At 43.6% G+C, this 20,958-nt stretch overlaps 1 protein-coding gene across 1 annotated transcript; it reads right to left on the reverse strand.

Annotated features, from left to right (window-relative positions):
• Positions 1–713: 713 nt before the first annotated feature.
• UBL4A (ubiquitin like 4A) lies at positions 714–6,165 on the reverse strand. Its single transcript, XM_051968101.1, has 4 exons — positions 6,008–6,165; positions 5,630–5,735; positions 2,534–2,742; positions 714–1,736 (listed from the first exon to the last, which is right to left on the reverse strand). Exons 1-4 carry the CDS (start codon positions 6,053–6,055, stop codon positions 1,626–1,628), a joined length of 474 nt encoding a protein of 157 aa, XP_051824061.1. The 5' UTR covers positions 6,056–6,165; the 3' UTR covers positions 714–1,625.
• Between the last annotated feature and the right edge of the window lie 14,793 nt (positions 6,166–20,958).

Consider the following 20,958-nt stretch of genomic DNA (forward strand, 5'->3'; position numbering starts at 1 on the left):
CAGTAAAGGCGGCCCTCTTCCTCTACCCAGTTTCAGATCTTTCCCTTCCTTTTTCCCCATCCCACCAACACTGTGCTGATCTGAGTACCACTCTTTCTCCTTCCCCCAAATCAAAATGAAGACTCTGCGTGCAGGACCTCCAATTTTTGCTCGAAACCTCCATCCAAGTCTTTCTCGGGTGTCTCTTCCTATCACCTCTACCAGGGCCATGATGGTTTCTGACTTTGTGTATCTGGATTGGAGTCTCCTCCACTACCTGGCTGTGATCCTGCACAAGTCACTGAACTTTTCTGCCTCAATGTCCTTATCTGTAAAATGGGAATCATACTAGCACCTATCCCTCAAGGTGGTTGTGAGGATCCACTGAGATCTTGATAAAGCAACTTTGCAAACCTTCAGCAGCTAAAGGCTAGCTGCTATTATGATTCTCCTTAGGGCCTAGCACATGGCTAACTCAGGAAATGAGCTTCGCCTTAATAGGGGTGAACCAGGGTTAGTGGAGACTACTGCAAACTCCTAAAGCTGCTGGGTCTTGTCTCTTCCAGAGATTAGCTTCAGTCAGCTAGCAGAGGCCAGAGAATCAGGCAGAGGAATATTTTAGGTGACAACTCATTGATCTTATGGAGGGACAGTCAAGGGAAGGCGGGGAAGAGGAAGAGATCCGAGAAATCGCTGGTCCTTAAGGCAGAGAACAAAAAATCAAAAGCTTGGAGTAGAGGTGCATAACGTTTAATTAAGTGGAAGCAAAAGTTTGAAAAGCTAGGCTCTCTCTCCCTAGTAGGAGAGACCCTGGGGGCTCCTTCACCCCCACGTCCCCTCACTTGGAGCCATGTGCTCTTCATGGCTGCCTTATAGGTCTAGGCTAGATTTTCTTTGAGACGGGAAGCCCCTGAGGACCACCCACAAAGTGAGGCCTCACGATGGCGATGAGTAACCCTGAGCTTCACCACAGCCCCATCACCCAAGCACTGACCCCTTTTGTGGGTCAGGAGTGGGAGTCAGAAGAGCTATCTAGGAAGGGCCCCACCTTCAGCCAAGGAGAGGGGATGGCTAAATAGGAACATGAAATGCCCCAAGCCTCGAGGCCGGGGAGTCTTAAGAAGCGAGGCCATTGCCACGGAAGGCAGCAGCTCTAGTAATTCTCATGCTTGGGGAAGGAAGGCTTCTCTTCTCCCAAGGCTTTCGGATTCTCTGTAAGGCTGCCCTTTGGCAGTTAGGTTTTGTTCACGCTGGGAAAAGGGTCACACTCAGAAAAAAGCCCATGATTCTGCGTTCAATGGGAAGCAGCACTGGGAGCAAGGGCCGAGGATGCTTGAAATGCAGAGTCTGACGGTGACATCATAAAGTCGGTAGTCATCCCAGGGAAAAAAAAAACTGGGGCGGGGCAGGTGTCGTAACAGGCAGTCCCTGACCACCATCCCACTCTGCACTACAAAAGCCAACCCCCTTTTCTAATACTACTCCCCTCGTTCTTCCTTCCTTCCTTCCATGCCTACTAGAGGGTGGATGGAGACAGCGAGGGCAGAGTCAGCTTTCGGCCAGAAAGCCAACCTCCACTACTCCATCCATCCCTAGTAGAGATCGGTTTGGTTTTGCTTTTTTCCAGGCGGGGGGAATGGGGGGAGTTAGTCCAGGAAGCCAATTTCCACAGGCTCAGTCACAGTACAGTTGAGCATACGGGTTGCCAGACGTTCAATATCATCCAAGCTCAGAAGGCGAAGACTCCGATCATAGTCCTGTGGGGAGCAGGAGGGCGGGAAGGGAAGGGAAAAAAGACACGGCCTTGACCTCTGATCCCAGTCACGAGGAATGTACTACATCAAAGGAGCGGGAAGGAAGTTGGGGTGGCCGAAGAGGCAGGAGAGAGGGAAAGGCCCCACACATCCCAAAACACCCTGGCTGTTTTTGTGAGGAAAACTGGAGGCCGAAGAGGCGGCCACCAACGGGGAAATGGCTAAGGACGGCGTGTGACGGACGGAATGCTCCTGTCCTCTAAGAAACGGCCAAGGGGAATGTTTCAGAACAGCCTGGGAAGACCTACGTACACTGATGCAGAACCAGGAGAACACGGTGTAGTCACAGCAACATCGTGGGGATGACCGACCATGGAAGACAGCTCCTCTGAGCAACTTACTAAGCCGCCAGGATCCCAGAGGCCCCCCAAAGAAGCCTGCTTCGTGCCTCCTGAGAGAGGAGGGACAGAACCCAAGCGCTCGATGAAGCCGATTTTTGCGGACATGGCCAATGAGGGATCTGGTGGTTCTACGGGAGGTTTATTTGGTGCGAGGGTCGTTTGTCTTTTTCCCCCGACTGAGAGGGAAGAGGTGGGAGGGAGCTGAAAAAAACGACTGGCTTGGAGCCAGAAGCCTCATGTTCATACTCCTCTGTAGAAGAGATGAGATCTGAGCTCCCTTCCAAAGCTGCATTTCTCATACTAAGGGCTGGAAGTGAGTTAGCTAACTAGTACAGGTGTTGTCTGCGAGTGCTAGTTCAGGCTAAGGAGAAAGATTCTCCTTAGAGCCCTGGACCTCACCTTCTGTAGCTGGTCTAGGACTCTCCTGGTATCAGCTGTGCTAAAGTGTCGAGCCAAGATCTGAGAGACCAGCAACCAGATGGGGAGTGGCTGAGACTGGACCTGAGGCTTTGAGGGCGGATGTCGAGTAGTCCCCTCATCGGGAAGCTTGATCACAAGGTTGATCTTGGAGTTTGGCCCAATGCTGTAGTCTGAAAGGCGGAGCTCATCTGGAAAGAGAGAGAGAAAGAGGAAGAGGAGGACGTGACGTTGGACTCCGGCGTCTCCCATCCAAAAGAACCAACTCAAAGCCTCCCATCACAGGCACCGAGTTTCCTTTACACCTCCTTACTGCTGAATAGGTGAGGATGTCACCCTATATCCTGACTTCCAGGGGCTAGCTTGGGCTTTAGATCCAAATGATGCCCTCAATCAACCCCACAGAGCTCCTTCACCATCTCGGGGAGTCCAGACACGTATCGGGGGAAGGGAGAGGGCTGGAAGAAGTTCAGAGTAAAGATCCTAATATTGGGGACCACTAGAAAGAAGTCAATGACATTACACGACCCTCTCCCATTCTGGCTCAATGCATCGGTCAACAAGCACTTCCCAGAGCACCTCTGTGTGTCAGGTGCAGTCAGTGCTAGGGATATCTAAAGCGAAACAATCTTTGCCTCCGAGGGACTAGCATTCTATCTGCTCTGAGCCCTAGAGCAGGTTTTTAACTTGGAGTCTGGGAACTTTTTAAAAATCTGAAGGACTCTTATTGCTTTTGTAATAATCCTACATAGTTTATTATATGCATTTAAAAGTATTAGTCTAAGGTTCATAAATTTAAGCAGATTGCCAAACACAGAAAGTTTTATTACGTAACGTCCGCTGGAGCAACCCTACCATGCCTCTTAGCCACTCACCCATCCTCTGCATAATGGCTCTTCCAAACCTTTTCAGCCCACCTGTAACTTGTGTTCAAAAAAAAATTGAGACCATTCTCTGATAGCTCCCTCTCCTTTTCCTCCTCCCCTTTCATTTAGGTACTTCTGCCACTTTCTCCTCCTTCATCCATTCCATCTCGATCGGCCCCACTTATTGTCCTCACTTTCTCACTTATCCATCTCTTTCTGGGTCATTCCCAACTGTCTACAAACACGTGCTCATCTCCCCCAAACTCACTCGATCCATCTGTCTCTTCTAGCCATCATCCTATACAGCTCTTCTGCCCTTTGTAGCTAAACAAACTTTGAAAAGTTTACATTCAGTGTGTGGGAAAAGGTGAAGAACTTACAGATTAAGCACATATCGATCAGAGACTGTTAGCTAAAGTAGATCGAGCCTATAGGCCTCAGTTTCAGCTTCTCTGGAGTCAGGCGATTCTAGATAAGGCCTGGACTACATTCCACTGTCCAACGAAGGGATTACGGGTTGAAGAAGCTGTACGTCACCCTGTCTACCACATCCCACTGACCAATTAGGGGAACAGTAGACTTATGTGACCAATCACAACATATAGAGGGTGGGATTTGGGAGGTTCTTTGTCTGAAATGTATAAAAGCTGTAAGCATTTTCAAGGCTCTGGCCCTATCCTGCGGTGGATTTGGCTCCCAGCCCAGGATGGGCTCCGCTTTTCGAGATTCTATTAAATAATTCTGCTTTCTATGCGTGATCTCTGTAGTGGTCAATTTGGCTAGGCCTTTTTTGTCCCAAATTAAGTGCATACACTTTCTGTTCTCTCACTCTCCTCTTAACCCCTTATTATTCTACTAAAACTGCTTTCTTCAAAGTTACCAATGACTTCCTGGTTGCCAAGTCTAATGGCCTTTTCTCCTCTACCCCTCTGCTGCCCTTAACAATGCTAATAATTCTTTCCTCCTAGATACACTGTCTAGATTTGGGGGACACCCCACTCTCTGTTTTCTTCCTACTTGACTCTGGCTTCTTTGATAGAGCTTCCCCTAAGTCACGCCTGGTAATTGTGAGTCCCTCAGGACTCTGTTCCAGGCCCTCTGCTCTATTACTATTCACTTGGTGATCTCATGAACTTCCATGGAATGACAACTGTCGTCTCTGTGTTGATGATTCTCAAATCTATTTATCCAGATTTTTTTTTTTTAATTTTTGCTGAGGCATTTGGGGTGAAGTGACTTGCCCAGGGTCCCACAGCCAGGAAGTACTAAGTGTCTGAGGCCAGATTTGAACTCTGGTCCTCCTGACTTCAGGGCTGGTGCTCTATCCATTACGCCCCCTAGCTGCCCCCAGACCTAACCTTAAATGTGGCTCTCCAATTACCTTTCAGATATCTAAACTGGAAGTCCAGTAGACATCTGAAACTCAGTATGGCCAAGACAGAATTCTTCATCTTTCCCCTTAAGTCTTCCTCCCTCCTACCTTGCCTATTACTGTGGAGGACACTCCCGAGCCATAACCAAGGCCTGTGATTTCATCTCTTGCTAGTTGGGCCTGCCCAAGTCTCTCCTCACTCAGGTCCATCCTCCATTCAGCTACTAAAGGATTTTCCCAGAGTGCAGTGCTCACTATGTGACTCCTTGCCCCTCCTCGATAAAGCCCGGTGGCTCCCCCCTCAGCTCTAGGATCACATGTAAAATCCTGCTTGGCGTTCAAGGCTCTTTATAACCCTCTATATTTCCAGTCTTCTTACACTTTACACATTCTCAAGTGTTTTTTAATCGAGTAACGCGGATCCTCGCTATTCCTGGAACAAGAAGTCCCTCGTCGCCCCTCCCCCCCTGCTCTGGGGACCCTCTCTGCTGGTTTCCCACGGCTCAGAATGCCCTCCCACCTCATCTCTGCCTCCTGGTTTCCCTCCCTTCCTCCCTCCCCCTCTTAAAATCAAGGTCTTCCCTCGGAGCCTATCTCCAATCTGTCCTTGCTCTTGTTGGCACGCGTTACAAGGCTCTCTGGAGAGCGGAGACTTGCCTCTTTTTTTGGATCCCTACAGCTCAGCCCACTCTGAGACATTTAAGCCAAGTTTCCCGACGGACAGAAGTCCACGGGAGGCTCACCCTCCGCCCCCACGGCTGAAGGCTGGAGCGAAGTCAGGGCAGCCCCCAGCTCCTCCCTTGCCCTCCCCCTTCCCCGATGGCCCAGAGAGACCGATACCTGCCAAGGCCTTGCCCTTGAACAACAGCCGCTGCTGGACCACCGGGATGTTCAACTTCTCGTACACCAGGTGCTTCAGGGTGGAGATTCTCTCGTCCTCGGGCACCTGGGGGCGGGGCGAGGCGGGGCCGGCAAGCAGGGAGGTGGAACTTGAGGCGGGTGCTAGCCTCGACGCCCCGCCCCTCGCCCCCCACCTCTTGGGAGGGAGGGGGCCGCCCCGGCCCCGGGCCCCGCCCCCACCTCGCCCAGCCCTAGCCGGCTTGGGCCAGCCAATCGCCCCAGCCCCTGGGAGCGCGCCACATGACCCCCCGTCCCTCCGCCGGGAGAGGGAGTAGGTGGGGAGGGGGGGTCAATGTTCTCAAAACGCGGTGGGAGTACCTGGAGGCTGCATTCCCGGCCCTGAAGCGCCTTCACGGTCAACTGCATTGCGGCGGGAGCGGCGCCTTTAAGAGCTCCCAGCGGACTTGTACTGCACCTCCCCGTCAGCCACCTCAACTTCAGGCCCGGCCGGAACCAACAGCCAGCGAGAGCGGGGCTGGCCCTCGAGGCTGCTGGGAACCGGGAAGGCGGGGCCGGGGTTGGGGCGGACCGGATGTGAGACTCGAGGCCGCCGCGGGACGCGCGCGCCCCCTTCAGGCTTGGAGGTCCGGTGCGCCCGGCGCCGCCTCCCCCGCTCCCAGCCGAGCCCCGGGCTGGCCTCTCTCTGGGGGAAGCCACGAGGCGCGGGGGAGGGGAAAGGTGGACGTGCCCCCGGCTTTCCATCCGAGGGCAGTGGCCGGAGCGGAGTGGTGACCTGTGTCTTTGGAGGCAAATACGGCCGGGATGCGGCGTCTGTACTTGGGGAAAGTTAGGTGTTAGAAGACAGCGGGAGGGGAAGAAGGGAGCCGGGCTGAGGAAGAAGTGTCAAGTGGTGACTCCCGAGCTGGGGGAAATTGACTCGGTTGTTTTGGGGGCTGGGAGCCACCTGCTGACTATCGGTTCCCCCATTGTTCTTCCAAGTCAGAGGCAGAAGTGCCAGAACTTGAGGCACGCCGGGGAAACTGCGGGCCCACAAGCGGCTCCACTTTCCCCGGGTCATTGTCCTCTGTGGGGTGGGGGCCACAAAGCCGATTACATGGGGAAGTTAGGTGGGGTGCGGAAGGATGACTCCTGCACACACTGAGCCTGAGATGCTAGTGGGACATCCGGGTGGACCTACCCGACAAGCACTGAAAAGTGCAACATGATGGAGAGGTTCGATTTGGAAATTTATTCATATTTGGGGTCTGCCCAAAGGGGAGAGTAGGTAGATACTCCATGGACAAAGATCCAGATGTAGCGTAACTGTTTCCTACTTCCCCAAAATAATGCTGAACACAACAGGCTCTTCCAAGGGCATATTGATAAAATACTTAATAAACCAATACAAAATAAGCAAATAACAAAGTTATTGTGACTCAATGACCATAACTTGTACACTGCATAACGTGAAGCAATTTGTGAGACTGTTGAATAGAAATTTCACGTTTTGCCTCAACTTTACAGTGTCTGCCTGGCACCGAGTCCAAGTCCATGTCTTTTGACAAGCCAGTCCACTCTTTGGTCTCTGTGAGAAATAACTCAATTGAACTTGGGAGGGGTGGTTCAAAGTCTTTATACAGCTGGAGAAGTGGGTATCGGATAGAATGGGAACACTTGAAATTCATTCTTTTTTCAAACCCAGAGCAGGTTAGGAGTGAGTAATTCCCCCCTCCACTGTGAATCTCCGCCTCTGATTTTATCTATCGATCGATCTATCTATCTATGTCTTGTGTTGTCTCTCCTTTCAGACCTACTTCTCCTCCTTATACCTGACTCTTTGGGGGCACTAAGACCCGTTCAGGATTTAGCCTGTCAGCTAAGGGCATGCCCCAACCTCATGGGGTGTTTCCTTTCTCCTGGTAAATGTCAAGTAATGATGGGGGGCAGCTTCCAGGGGGAATATAGCAGTAATCCTGAGGCCCCCGGACTTTAGAAGTGCTATTGTTCTCACAATCTATTTGTTAATGATTATTAACTATTAATTATTATTAATTATTAATTAATCATTATTAATTAATAATTATTAATTATTAAGGACTAAAGTCTCCTGGCCTTAGGAATATTATAGTATAGTCCTACAAACTTGCCAGATCTGTCCAGCAGTGATAATAGGGTTTCTGAGAAAAATGATGAGGTGCATACCAGACTACTCCTTAACCTCACCTCTAAACCATAAAATTCAATATTGAGGTGCGGACCCAACCACTCCTCAATTCTACCTCTAATCTATAAAATTAACATATCAGTGGCATGAAGCACTTGATCACTATCTTTTTTCTATGAATTTATCTTCTTGCTCCTGGTTCTTTGCTAATCCTTTTTTGGAACTTAGTCCAACAGCAAAATAAATCTTTGCCCCTCAACTTGGAAATAAACAATTTGTGGACCCTTTTACCATACCTGTGACACCGACCTGGGAACTCTAACATTGTTGGGGTGTCTTCCACCCTCAATAGTTCCACTAGGGAACTTGCCCTCCCCATCATTAATTATTAAAACCTTTTTCTATCCTCTTCCAACTCTTTTTATATTTATCATTCCCAGTGTCTGTTTTGTCTATAAACTATTCCCCTAAATAAATCCACTTTTTGCCAAAGAGAATGGCCATTGGGAATTCTTCACATGACGGAACCCCAACTTTTGGTGCCTGCCATCATTTGGTGTCTACATAAGCCACCTCACCAGCACTGACTCTCATGTGACCTCCTAGCCCTCTGGGGAAAAAGCTGGGATGGTCTTGAAACTTACATGCAGTTGAGAGAGAAGGTGAATCCTTTTAAAGATCCAATGAGTCACTGGCTCGTCGGGCTTAGTGGCGGGTAAGGGAGTTAGTTGCTTCATCATCTCAAACCACTAGCCCTTCTCTGTAGTGGCATATATATACTGTTGTGTATATACATACTATATGTATATATATCTTGGGATTCCTGGAAGTTGCCAGGGGGACCCTTCAATGTATGCTTTCTGGGATGGCCCATGGGAGTTTATTCCCAGGCATATTCCCTGTGGTGTAAACCACCAATCCAAATCCCTATTACTTATATGTATACAGAATATATACAAAATAAACATAAAAGTAGTTTGTGAGAGAGGGTACAAGCATCTGAAGGAACCTGGAACAGCTTCCTGTAGAAGGTGGAACTTAAAAAGACCTAGTTCATGTCTTGAGTGTACAAGAACTTCACTGACTCACTGCTAAATGCAGGAAAGATTGTATTTTACATTCGTGTGATGCTGTTCTAGTGGCGGTGCAGAGTTGAGGTGGGACTCCCCTTCCGGTCAGCACAGGTTGGATATGAAAGAATTCATGAACCTGAAATAATAGTGGCAAAAAAGGGAGTTTCTTGGCACTGAGAAGAGGGTCTCTTCACAGCGGACAGGCGCCCTGACAGGCAGCTATGCCAAGGAGCAAAGCACACTACTAGGGACTGCTGCAAAAATGTGGTTTCGAATTGCCCTTTGTAGGAGTCTGAGGCTCAGGTTTCAAGTTGAAAAGAAAGCCAGAGTCCCCAGGCCTAGATACTTCTGGATATCAGGCCCAGATCTCCAACTGAATGGAAATCACTTTGAAGGCTTCCTGAATGAGAATCTTGCTACCTCTGAGGGGTGATTTGCTTTAGAAAAGCCCAATTGAATGAGCCTCTTAATTTGTCTGGGGAGATAGGCTTTCCTAGGAGGGCCTGAGACTAGGAATCTCCTTTCTTTTCAGATCAAAGGGGACACAGTTTCAGGCCCTCTCCTCCCCTCCCCCTACTCTCCACCTCTGTCACTTGCATGAATAGGTACCTAGGTTAGGAGACACATTTTTGAAACCAAAAAGGCAGCCTTTTATTTCCAATCCATAAGCCCAAGTCCCTTCCTCATTCCCAATTACTTGAAATTAATTGGCTTTTTCCAAGTCCTTTTCTTGCTAACCATATTGCTCTCCCAAATCTATTTCACATTTACCACTCCTAATGCCTAGTTTAAATTTTCATTATGTCTGCAACTTCTCCTACATAAATGTACATTCTGACTAAGAGAAATTTGTCACAAGCATATTTCAAACTAGGGAAGGCTACCCTGATCTTGATGAGGTTCAGTTCCCCTCGATTCTCCATCAGGGAGCCAAATGATGAGGTTTGGCGCAGGGCAGGGAGTTGTGGGAATCCCCTTCTGGTGGCACAGAGTTCCTTCATAAAGGAATTTAGGAATCCAAAAGGCTAGACTGGAAAAAAGAGGTTTATTATTGGCATTGGGAAGTCAGCCTTTGCTAGAAAGACTGAATTCCTTGATGACAAGGTCCTGACAGAGGGATATAAAGTTTTTAGCAGAAAAATCCTATCCTAGCAGAGAAAAGTGAATAAGGCCTTGTTAGGGAAATAGGAGAGAGAGAGAGATAAAGAGTGAGTAACGCTGAAGGAGAATATCATTTCAGTGAACAGAGGGTTGCAGTTTCAGTTTATGCCAAGGGGAGAGAGAGGTTCCTTGGCATGGTATGTTGGGTCCTCTACAAGGAATGAGCCCCAAGTTGCCTCTTTTTATAATCGAAATTTTGGCTAGAAGCTGGAGGCAGCTCTTGATGGGGGCTGGGAGCAGTTTGAGCTGGAATCAGAATAAAAAATCTTGGAATTGAATGAGTGTCTCTGGGCTAATCTCCAACTCAATAAAGTTGGAATCTCCAGCTCGGGCCAAGTGACTCAACCAGTCCCACTCAGATAACAGAATGACACAACTTTATCTCGATTCCCTGGGGCAAGTCTCTCAGAGGAGAGCTTGGCATTCTCCCCAAAGTTAGAGACAGAAAAAGAGAAAGAGTTTCAGGGCTCCCCTTGTCAATATCATCATAGTCCTCTGATGTTAATGAGCATTTACAGAGGAATATTTACTTCAAAGCTACAGCAAAAACTAATACCACTTTGGTCTCTGGTAAGAAGTAGGCTCAAAATTTAACGGACCTCTTACATATCATTCCTCCCATCAAATTCATGTCCCAATGAGGCATTTCTGCCAGATGAACTTCTACACAGCTTCTACTATCTGGGATCCAAAGGTTTTCCTAAAAACTCAGTCCTGCTCCTTGGAGGATAAACCTTGGGATGATTGCTATACCTGATCTGACTCCAGTTCCCAGATTCCTGTGGCTTACTTTCTGGATCCTTCAGAACACATAAGCTTGGAGATTCTGCTCCCTTTACCTAGAAATGAAAAGAACAAAGGCAGAGGCCTAGAACTAAAGGTTTTTCACTGGGCCATAGAGCCTCAGAGTAGAAGATCCTCAGGCCTTTCCCCTTCCCACAGTCTCTCATCAGAAGTTGGGAGGCAATTGGAGAGCTTTCTCTTCAACAGAGTGAAGAAGTCCTGGCTAACTAGGTAGATCTAGCAGAGAAAACCTGAAGTACTGATAAGATTACTCCCCAAGGCAAGGGCCCTGATGGGGCTGAGCCTGAGCTCAGGGAAACCCCACCTTATTATATCCGATCAGAAAGCCAAAGTTAAATTTCCCCTATACATCTGTCCATGATCTGGGCCATCTTTTCTGACTCCCTATTGGGGTTAACCTGCCATGGCATTCTGTTTCATGGTTCTTTCACCCCCTCCCCCATGCCTATGGTGTCTTTTTCCTTCTTATAGCTAACTCTTCCTTTTAGGGTGCTAAACTCTTCTATGGATTTAGCCTGCCAATCAATGGCATATTCCCTTTCTCTTGGTTAATTTGGAGTTCTGCTGGGGAACTCGTCTTTTCTATTGTTAATTGTTAAAAACCCCTTTCATTGTTAACTATCTGCTCTCCCAAATCTATTTCATATTTACAAATATGTAAATATGGGCCTATTTTACCTCTTCCTTTTGTCCATAACTTCTTCTCATAAATAAATGTACCTTTTGGCAAGGAAAAGGCCCTTGTGAATTGCTACCAAACCTCATCATTAGGCATCAATTGCTTTCCTCATTCTTATCGTTTGGCATATCTACATCAATCTCATCAATAGGACCTTTCCTGTCTCTTCCACCCCCCCCCCCCCCATATTACTGGCTCCCTCTGTTGGTGATCTCCAGTTTCTCATGTCTAGTAATTATTTGTACATAGTTGTATATCATCTCCTCATTAGATTATGGGAGGTTGAGGATAGGGTCTGTCTTTTGCTTCTTTTTATATCCCCAGTGCTTAGAGAAGTTCTTGGTACATAGTAGGTGCTTAATCAATGTTTACTGACTGATTGACAGGGTTGTCAGACCAGAACCTGTCATAGTGTCTACACACTCCACAGTCTCTCCAAGGACTTCCCTTCTGTAGCTTCACAATCTTTCAGAAGGCTCTCAGTCCTCAGCCACAATTTCATATCACCACAACTACTTAAAACTCTTTTGAGTTATTGTGGCTATGATAGCTTTTTTGAATGACATTTACATCACCATCCTATTCAAAGTGTCATAATAATTCCTAAAAGGAAATGATATTGGAGATTCAATATGACGGAATCATAGCTTGAGGAGTGAATAGTGCATAAGAAAACTAGAAAAGTAGCTTGGAGCCAGGTTGTGAAGGACCTTAAGTTCCAAATGAAGGAGTTTGTACTTGCTTCTAAAGGTAAGAAGTTGTGACTGGTGTTTATTGAGCAGGAGAGTGATTCAGGCTGTATTTAAAATCAGGGAGTCACCATCAAGTAATAATCAATAAATATTTATTAAGCATTTACCATGTGTCAGGTACTGTCCTAAGCACTAGGGATTCAGAGAAAGTCCAAAACAGGGTTCCTGCCCTCAAGGAGCTTACATTCTAATGGGGAAGATAACATGCAAACATCTAGCACAGTACATGGCACATAGTGGGTGCTTCATAAATGTTTTTTTTTTTTAATTGAACTATATACATATAAGAGATGTACAGTATAAATGGAAGGAAAGGCAATAACATGGCAGGGTTGGGGAGGGACACCTGGAAGGTCCTCTTGTTTGGTTCTATGAAAAAACCAACAAAATAGACAAACCCTTAGTAAATCTGATTAAAAAAAGGAAAGAGGAAAATCAAATTGTTAGTCTTAAAAATGAAAAGGGAGAACTCGCCACTAATGAAGAGGAAATTAGAGCAATAATTAGGAGTTACTTTGCCCAACTTTATGCCAATAAATTCGACAACTTAAATGAAATAGAAAAATACCTCCAAAAATATAGCTTGCCCAAACTAACAGAGGAAGAAGTAAATATCCTAAACAGTCCCATCTCAGAAAAAGAAATAGAACAAGCTATTGACCAACTCCATACGAAAAAATCCCCGGGACCAGATGGATTTACATGTGAATTCTACCAAAAATTTAAAGAACAATGAACTCCAATGCTAAATAAACTATTTGAAAATATAGGGATTGAAGGAGTCCTACCAAACTCCTTTTACGACACAGACATGGTACTGATACCTAAACCAGGTAGGTTGAAAATAGAGAAAGAAAATTATAGACCAATCTCCCTAATGAATATTGATGCTAAAATCTTAAATAAAATATTAGCAAAAAGATTACAGAAAATCATCCCCAGGATAATACACTATGACCAAGTAGGATTTATACCAGGAATGCAGGGCTGGTTCAATATTAGGAAAACTATTAGCATAATCAACTATATCAATAACCAATCAAACAAAAACCATATGATCATCTCAATAGATGCAGAAAAAGCATTTGATAAAAGCCAACATCCATTCCTAATAAAAACACTTGAGAGCATAGGAATAAATGGACTTTTCCTTAAAATAATCAGGAGCATATATTTAAAACCTTCAGTAAGCATCATATGCAATGGGGAAAAACTGGAACCTTTCCCAGTAAGATCTGGAGTGAAGCAAGGTTGCCCACTATCACCATTATTATTCAATATTGTATTAGAAACACTAGCCTCTGCAATAAGAGTCGAGAAAGAGATTAAAGGAATTAGAGTAGGCAATGAGGAAACCAAACTATCACTCTTTGCAGATGATATGATGGTATATCTAGAGAACCCCAGAGATCTTACTAAAAAGCTATTAGAAATAATTCATAACTTTAGCAAAGTAGCGGGATACAAATTAAATCCCCATAAATCCTCAGCATTTTTATACATCACCAACAAAATCCAACAGCAAGAGATACAAAGAGAAATTCCATTCAAAATAACTGTCAACATCATAAAATATTTGGGAATCTATCTACCAAAGGAAAGTCAGGAATTATATGAGCAAAATAACAAAAATCTTTCCACACAAATAGTCAGACTTGAATAACTAGAAAAATATTAAGTGCTCTTGGATAGGCTGAGCAAATATAATAAAAATGACAATACTCCCTAATCTATTTCTTTAGTGCTATACCAATCAGACTTCCAAGAAAATATTTTAATGATCTAGAAAAAAAACAACAAAATTCATATGGAACAATAAAAAGTCGAGAATCTCAAGGGAATTAATGAAAAAAAAAATCAAATGAAGGTGGCCTCGCTGTACCTGATCTAAAATTATATTATAAAGCAGCAGTCACCAAAACCATTTGGTATTGGCCAAGAAATAGATTAGTTGATCAGTGGAGTAGGTTAGGTTCACAAGACAGAATAGTCAACTATGGAAGGTCCTCTTGCAGAACATGACATTTGAACTGAGTCTTGAAGGAAAGTATGGGTCTCAGGAGATGAAGGGAAGGGAGCAGAGTGTTCCAAGGAGGTTCAGAAGAGGACGGAGGCTGGGGACAGCCAGTAAAAGAGAGATGGAGTGAGGTACTCAAGGGACAGCAAGAAGGCCAATGTTGCTGGATTGTAGTTATGTAGAGTTATGTAGTTTTGTGTGTGTGTGTAAATAAAAATTATTTTTACTCTCCTTCAATATCCCTTCCACCTCTCAGAAAACCATCCAATATAACATATAGGGTTTTTTTTTTAATAGGGGAAAATCATCATAACTGACCAATACATTGAAAAATTTTGGAAACATTTGCAATGTACATAACTTGTAGACCTTCCACATCTACAAAGAGGTGGGGGAGGAAGTATTTTATAAATTTTTTCAAGGGATGTTTGCTCTTTATAATTTCACAACGTTCACTTTTGTTTTTTCTATGTGTGCGATTCTTTCCATTGAAATTGTTGTAGTTTCTATATACATTGTTTTCTTGCTCTGCTGACTTCACACTGCATCACTTCATATTGATCTTTCCGTGCTTTTCTGTATTTATCACACAAATCATTTCTTATAGTATAATAATATTCCATTACATTCATGTACCACAATTTGTTTAGCCACTCTGAATCCACGGGAATCTACACATGGAACATATGGAAACTTTGTTCTTGTCAATGTCATGCTTGAGGTACAAGCCCAGAAATGGAATCTCTGGATCAAAGGGCATGAGGAGTACAATCACTTAATTTGCATAATTCTAAATAAATGTCCAGAATGGCCATATTGACCTATAACACACCATCCACAATATAATAGTGTATAGCAGAACTCTTTAAACTTTTGCCATTCATGCCACCTTTTTGCCTGAGAAATTTTTACAGGACTCCAAGTATGTAGCTGTATAAAATAAGCATACAAATCAAACATTTATTGACAATAAATCATAATTTTGTGAGCCCCACATGTGGGGTTGTGAACCATGGTTTAAGAAGCTAGGATATATAGTATGAACTTTAATATTAAAGTCATATACACAAATGCATTATTGGTAAAGTTGTGAACTGATCCAACCATTCTGGAGAGCAATTTGGAATTATGGCTGAAGGGTTATAAAATTATGCATACCCTTTGATCCAGCAGTATCACTACTGGGCCTCTTTCCCAAAGAGATCACAAAAGAGGGAAAAGGATCCACAGATGCAGAAATGTTTGTGGAGGCCCTTTTTGTAGTGTCAAGGAATTGGAAATTGAGTGGATGCCCATCATTGGAGAATGGCTGAATAAGTTATAGTAAATGACTGTCATGGAATATTACTGTTCTATAAGAAACAAGGAGCAGGTTGATTTCAGAAAAGCCTGGAAAGACTTGCATGAACTGATTCTAAGTGAGGTGAGCAGAACCAGGAGAACATTGTACACAGTAACAGCAACATTGTATGATGATCAACTTGGCTCTTCTCAGCAATGTAGTGATCCAAGACAATTTCAATAGATTTGGGATGGAAAATGCCATTCACATCCAGAGGAAGAACTGTGGAGACAGAATGCAGTGTGAAGCATGCTATTTTCACCTTTTTTGTTGTTGTTTACTTTTTCTTTCTTGTGTTTTTTTCTCTTTTGCTCTGATTTTTCTTTCACAACATGATTAATATGGAAATATATTGAAAATGATTGTACACGTATAACCTATGTCAGCTTGCTTGCTCTTGGAGAGGAGCGAGGTAGGGGAAGGAGGGAGAAAAAATTGGGAACTCAGAGTCTTACAAAAATGAATGTTGAAAACTATCTTTACATGTAAGTAGGAAAACAAAACACTATTGAGAAAAAAATTAAAAATTTAAAAAATATTAAGGTCACATAACTATTTAGAATGTATTGTGGAATATGGTGTAAAGTGTTGGTCTAAGCATAATTTTTGATAGAGTGCTCTCTGCTTTTCATCACTGTTGGTATCAAATAGGTCGTTTTTTCCTAAATAATTTTTATTTTCTCATTTATGAAATATTGGGTTATAAGTTTCGTTGTTCCTGATTCTCTTGTGTAAGAAACCAAACAGAGGATTTAATTTTTTTTGTATTCTGCAAGAAGCAGGGAATTACTGGAATTTATTGGTAGTGTCAGGGAAAGTGAGACCAGGGGAGGCCACAAGGTTACATAATCAGACAAGACCTTTAATAAGATTACTTTGTCAGATAAGTGAAAGATGGACTGGAGTAGGGAGAGACTTGAGGCAGGCAGGCCTCTAACGACATAAAGATGATCATTGAATTAATGGGAGCTCATCCAGGGAGAGTGCAGAAAAAGAGAAGGAGATCCCAGTATAGAGCCTTGAGGTAAAACCATGATTAGGGGCAGAACAAGAAGATAAGTAGGAGAACAAGGAGAGTCGTGCCATAAAAACTTAAGAGACAAGAGGAAGATCAGTTAAATGCTGTAGAGAGATCAAGAAGGATGAGGCCTGAGAGAAGGCCATTGGATTTGGCAACTGAGACATCACTGGTAACTTTGGAAAAAGAAGTTTCAGCTGAAGGGTGAAGTTGGAAGCAAGACTACAAAGGGGATGAAGAGTGAGAAGAAGAAGTAGAGTCGATGAATATAAACAGCTTTCTCTGGGAGTTTGTGGAGGAAGAGAGGTACAAGATTAAATAGACTGAGAGGATGATAGCCTTGTGAAAGCATTTTTTGTAAGGATGGAGGACATATGAGAATATAGATCAAAATGAAAAAGCAAGAGATTGAAGATTAGAAAGAGAGAGAATGGGGATGATTGGGGGTAATCTGCTTGAGAAGATAGGACAAAATGGGATTAGGACACCTTTAGGGGGTGGGGGGCCTTGACCAGTAGAAGGATTACCTTGAATGTAGATTGGAATCAGTCAACACAATTGTATGACTAACTCCAGCACAGATGTGGCAGTAATATAGAGTTGGGGGTTTCCAGCATGAGGGACTGGGAGGACAGCAGTGCTCTTGCCAGAAACAGGGAAGCTCAGAAGAGGAATGAGTTTGTGCCTTTGGAGGAGTGTTTCTTGCCAGGAGAGGAAATAGCAGTGCCCTGAGCCTTGAATTAGATTGGCTTCTTTCTTAATTTTCCCTATCCTGACTGTGGAATATGAAACCAAGCCATGATATATTGTTGCATGTGCTTATATGCACACATACTATTTTCTTCAGGAAGATATAACTCCATGAGGGGAGGACCCATTTCACATCTTTGAATTCCCAGCACCTGACACACAACAGGTGCTTAATAAATGCTTGTTGAATGATTGGACACTTTCCAATACTCTAATAGTAAGTCCAGCCCTACCCAGTCAACCATAGCCTTGGGCACCGAGACTTTTGTACTCTAGAATCTCTTGGAGGGAGAAGATCGATTAGATGATGATCCACAGCTACTTTAGAGCACTGGGGCTCCAATGCCCAGCAGGCTCACCTAAGCCATGGCAGTTTCCCAAGGCTCTCAGGCATTTGGCAAGTCTGGTGCTTTTGCCTTGGTTTATGTTGAGAGCAAACAGGGAGTAAAACATGAAGTCACATTGGCTTGAGGGCAGCAGGCCAGGAAGCTAATGGTTTATATTTTGTCTACCCCACTAACTGGAGACCAAAGAGAAAAACTGCGTGAAGCACCATGGAACAAACTAAGCCCTTCAAGGAAATAATAATAATAATAATAATAATAATAATAATAATAATAAATAATAATAAATAAGATAGCTAACATTTATTTATGTATGAAATGAAAAGATGCTCGCTCCTTGGAAGGAAAGCTCTGGCAAATCTGGAGAACACACCAAAAAGCAGAGACATCACCTTGCTGCCAGTCACAGTCCAAGCTGTGGTTTTTTAAGTAGTGATGTATAACTGTGAGACTTGGACTATAAGGAAACTGAATTGAATTGTGATGCTGGAGAAGACTTTTGAGAGTTCCTTGGAAGCCAAATCAGTCAATACTCAAAGAAATGAACTCTATCAGAAAAGAGGGCCTATATGCATAAAGATATTTGTAGCAGCCCTTTTTTTGTATATATATATTTTTATTTTATATTATAATAACTTTATATTGACAGAACCCATGCCAGGGTAATTTTTTTTACAACATTATCCCTTGCACTGGCTTCTGTTCTGATTTTTTCCCCTCCCTCCCTCCACCCTCTCCCCTAGATGGCAAGCAGTCCTATATATGTTAGATATGTTGCAGTATATCCTAGAGACAATATATGTATGCAGAACCGAACAGTTCTCTTGTTGCACAGGGAGAATTGGATTCAGAAGGGAAAAATAACCCGGGAAGAAAAACAAAAATGCAAGCAGTTTATATTCATCTCCCAGTGTTCTTTCTTTGGGTGTAGCTGCTTCTGCCCATCTTTGATCAATTGAAACTGAATTAGCTCTCTTTATTGAAGAGATCCACTTCCATCAGAATACATCCTCAAACAGTATCATTGTTGAAGTATATAATGATCTCCTGGTTCTGCTCATTTCACTCAGCATCAGTTCATGTCAGTCTCTCCAGGCCTCTCTGTATTCATCCTGCTGGTCATTCCTTACAGAACAATAACATTCCATAATGTTCATATACCACAGTTTGCCCAGCCATTCTCCAATGGATGGGCATCCATCCAATTTCCACTTTCTAGCCACCACAAAAAGGGCTGCCACAAACATTTGGGCACATACAGGTCCCTTTCCCTTCTTTAGTATTTCTTTGGGATATAAGCCCAATAGAAACACTGCTGGATCAAAGGGTATGCACAATTTGATAATTTTTTGGGCATAATTCCAGATTGCTCTCCAGAATGGTTGGATTCGTTCACAGCTCCACCAACAATGCATCAGTGTCCCAGTTTTCCCGCATCCCCTCCAACATTCATCAGTATCTTTTCCTGTCATCTTAGCCAATCTGACAGGTGTGTAGTGGTATCTCAGAGTTGTCTAAATTTGCATTTCTCTGATCAATAATGATTTGGAACACTCTTTCATATGAGTGGTAATAGTTTCATCATCTGAAAATTGTCTGTTCATATCCTTTGACCATTTATCAATTGGAGAATGGCTTGATTTCTTATAAATTTGAGTCAGTTCTCTATATATTTTGGAAATGAGGCCTTTATCAGAACCTTTAACTGTGAAGATGTTTTCCCAGTTTGTTGCTTCCCTATTAATCTTGTTTGCATTAGTTCTGTTTGTACAAAGGCTTTTTAATTTGCTATAATCAAAATTTTCTATTTTGTGATCAGTAATGGTGTCTAGTTCATCTTTGGTCACAAATTTCTTTCTCCTCCACAAGTCTGAGAGATAAACTATCCTATGTTCCTCTAATTTATTTATAATCTCGTTCTTTATGCCTAGGTCATGGACCCATTTTGATCTTATCTTGGTATATGGTGTTAAGTGTGGGTCCATGCCTAATTTCTGTAGCAGCCCTTTTTGTAGTGGCAAGGAATTAGAAATTGAGTGGATGCCCATCAGTTGGGGAATTACTGAATAAGTTGTGGCACATGACTGCTATGGAATACTATTATTCTATAAAAAACGACCAGCGGGATGATTTCAGAGGCCTGGAGAGACTTACATGAACTGATGCTGAATGAAGTGAGCAGAACCAGAACAGTAACAAGATTACGTGATGATCAACTGTGATGCACCTGGCTCTTTTCAACAATGAGGTGATTTAAGGTAATTTCAATAGACTTGGGATGGAGAGAGCCATCCACATCTATTCAGAGGACTATGGGGACTGAATGTGAATCACAGCATAATATTTTCACCTTTGTTTGCTTTTTCTTTCTCGTGGTTTTTTTTTCCTTTTGATCTGATTTTTCGTGTACAACATACCAAATAATAAAACATGTTTGAGAGGATTGTACATGTTTAACCTATATCATGTTGCTTGCTCTCTTGGGGGAGGAGGGAGGGAGAAAAATTTGGAACACAAAATCCTATAAAAATGTATGTTGGAAACTATGTGAGGTTGGAAAATAAAATACTATTGAGGGAAAAAAAAGAAATTATCTCTGACTATTCAGTGGAATAGGACAGCTGGGTAGCACAGCGGATAGAATACCAGGCCTGGAGTCAAGAAGACCTGAATTAAAATCCTGATTCAGATACTTACTAACTGTATTATCTTGTTTGTGCTAAACCACTTAATCCTATTTGCTTCAGTTTACTGACCTGTAACAGCAGCTGGAGAAGGAAATGACAAGCCATTCCAGTATCTCTGCTAAGGAAAGCTCAAATGGGATCATGCTGGACAGCAACAATATTCACTGGAAGGACAAATACTGAAGCTGAAATACTTTGGCTACATAATGAAAGATGGGACTCATTGGGAAAGACTGATGCTGGGAAAGATCGAAAGCAAAAGGAAAAGGGAACGGCAGAGGATGAGATGGATGGAAACAACAAACATGAGCTCCAAGAGTGGGGGCGAGTCAGGTGACAGCGTGGAGAGAGCACCAGCTCTTTATCAGGAGAACCCGATTTCAAACCCACACTTACTGTGTGACCTTGAGTGATTTAACTCCAATTGCCTTGCCAAAAAAAAAAAAAAATTATGAGAACATCGTACACAATAACAAGATTATATGATGATCAACTGTGATGGCCTTGGCTCTTTTCAAAAACGAGATGATCTAAGGCA

The sequence above is a fragment of the Antechinus flavipes genome, chromosome X (genome assembly GCF_016432865.1).
Source record: "Antechinus flavipes isolate AdamAnt ecotype Samford, QLD, Australia chromosome X, AdamAnt_v2, whole genome shotgun sequence".
Taxonomy (NCBI): Eukaryota; Metazoa; Chordata; class Mammalia; order Dasyuromorphia; family Dasyuridae; genus Antechinus; species Antechinus flavipes.

Coding starts and splice junctions, on each gene's coding strand:
- UBL4A (XM_051968101.1), bottom strand. CDS start 6,055: ATGCAGTTGACCGTGAAGGCGCTTCAGGGCCGGGAATGCAGCCTCCAG. Junction 5,736..6,007: donor GCCGGGAATGCAGCCTCCAG/GTACTCCCACCG, acceptor CCCCGCCCCCAG/GTGCCCGAGGACGAGAGAAT. Junction 1,737..2,533: donor TCCTAGACCAGCTACAGAAG/GTGAGGTCCAGG, acceptor TGCTCCCCACAG/GACTATGATCGGAGTCTTCG.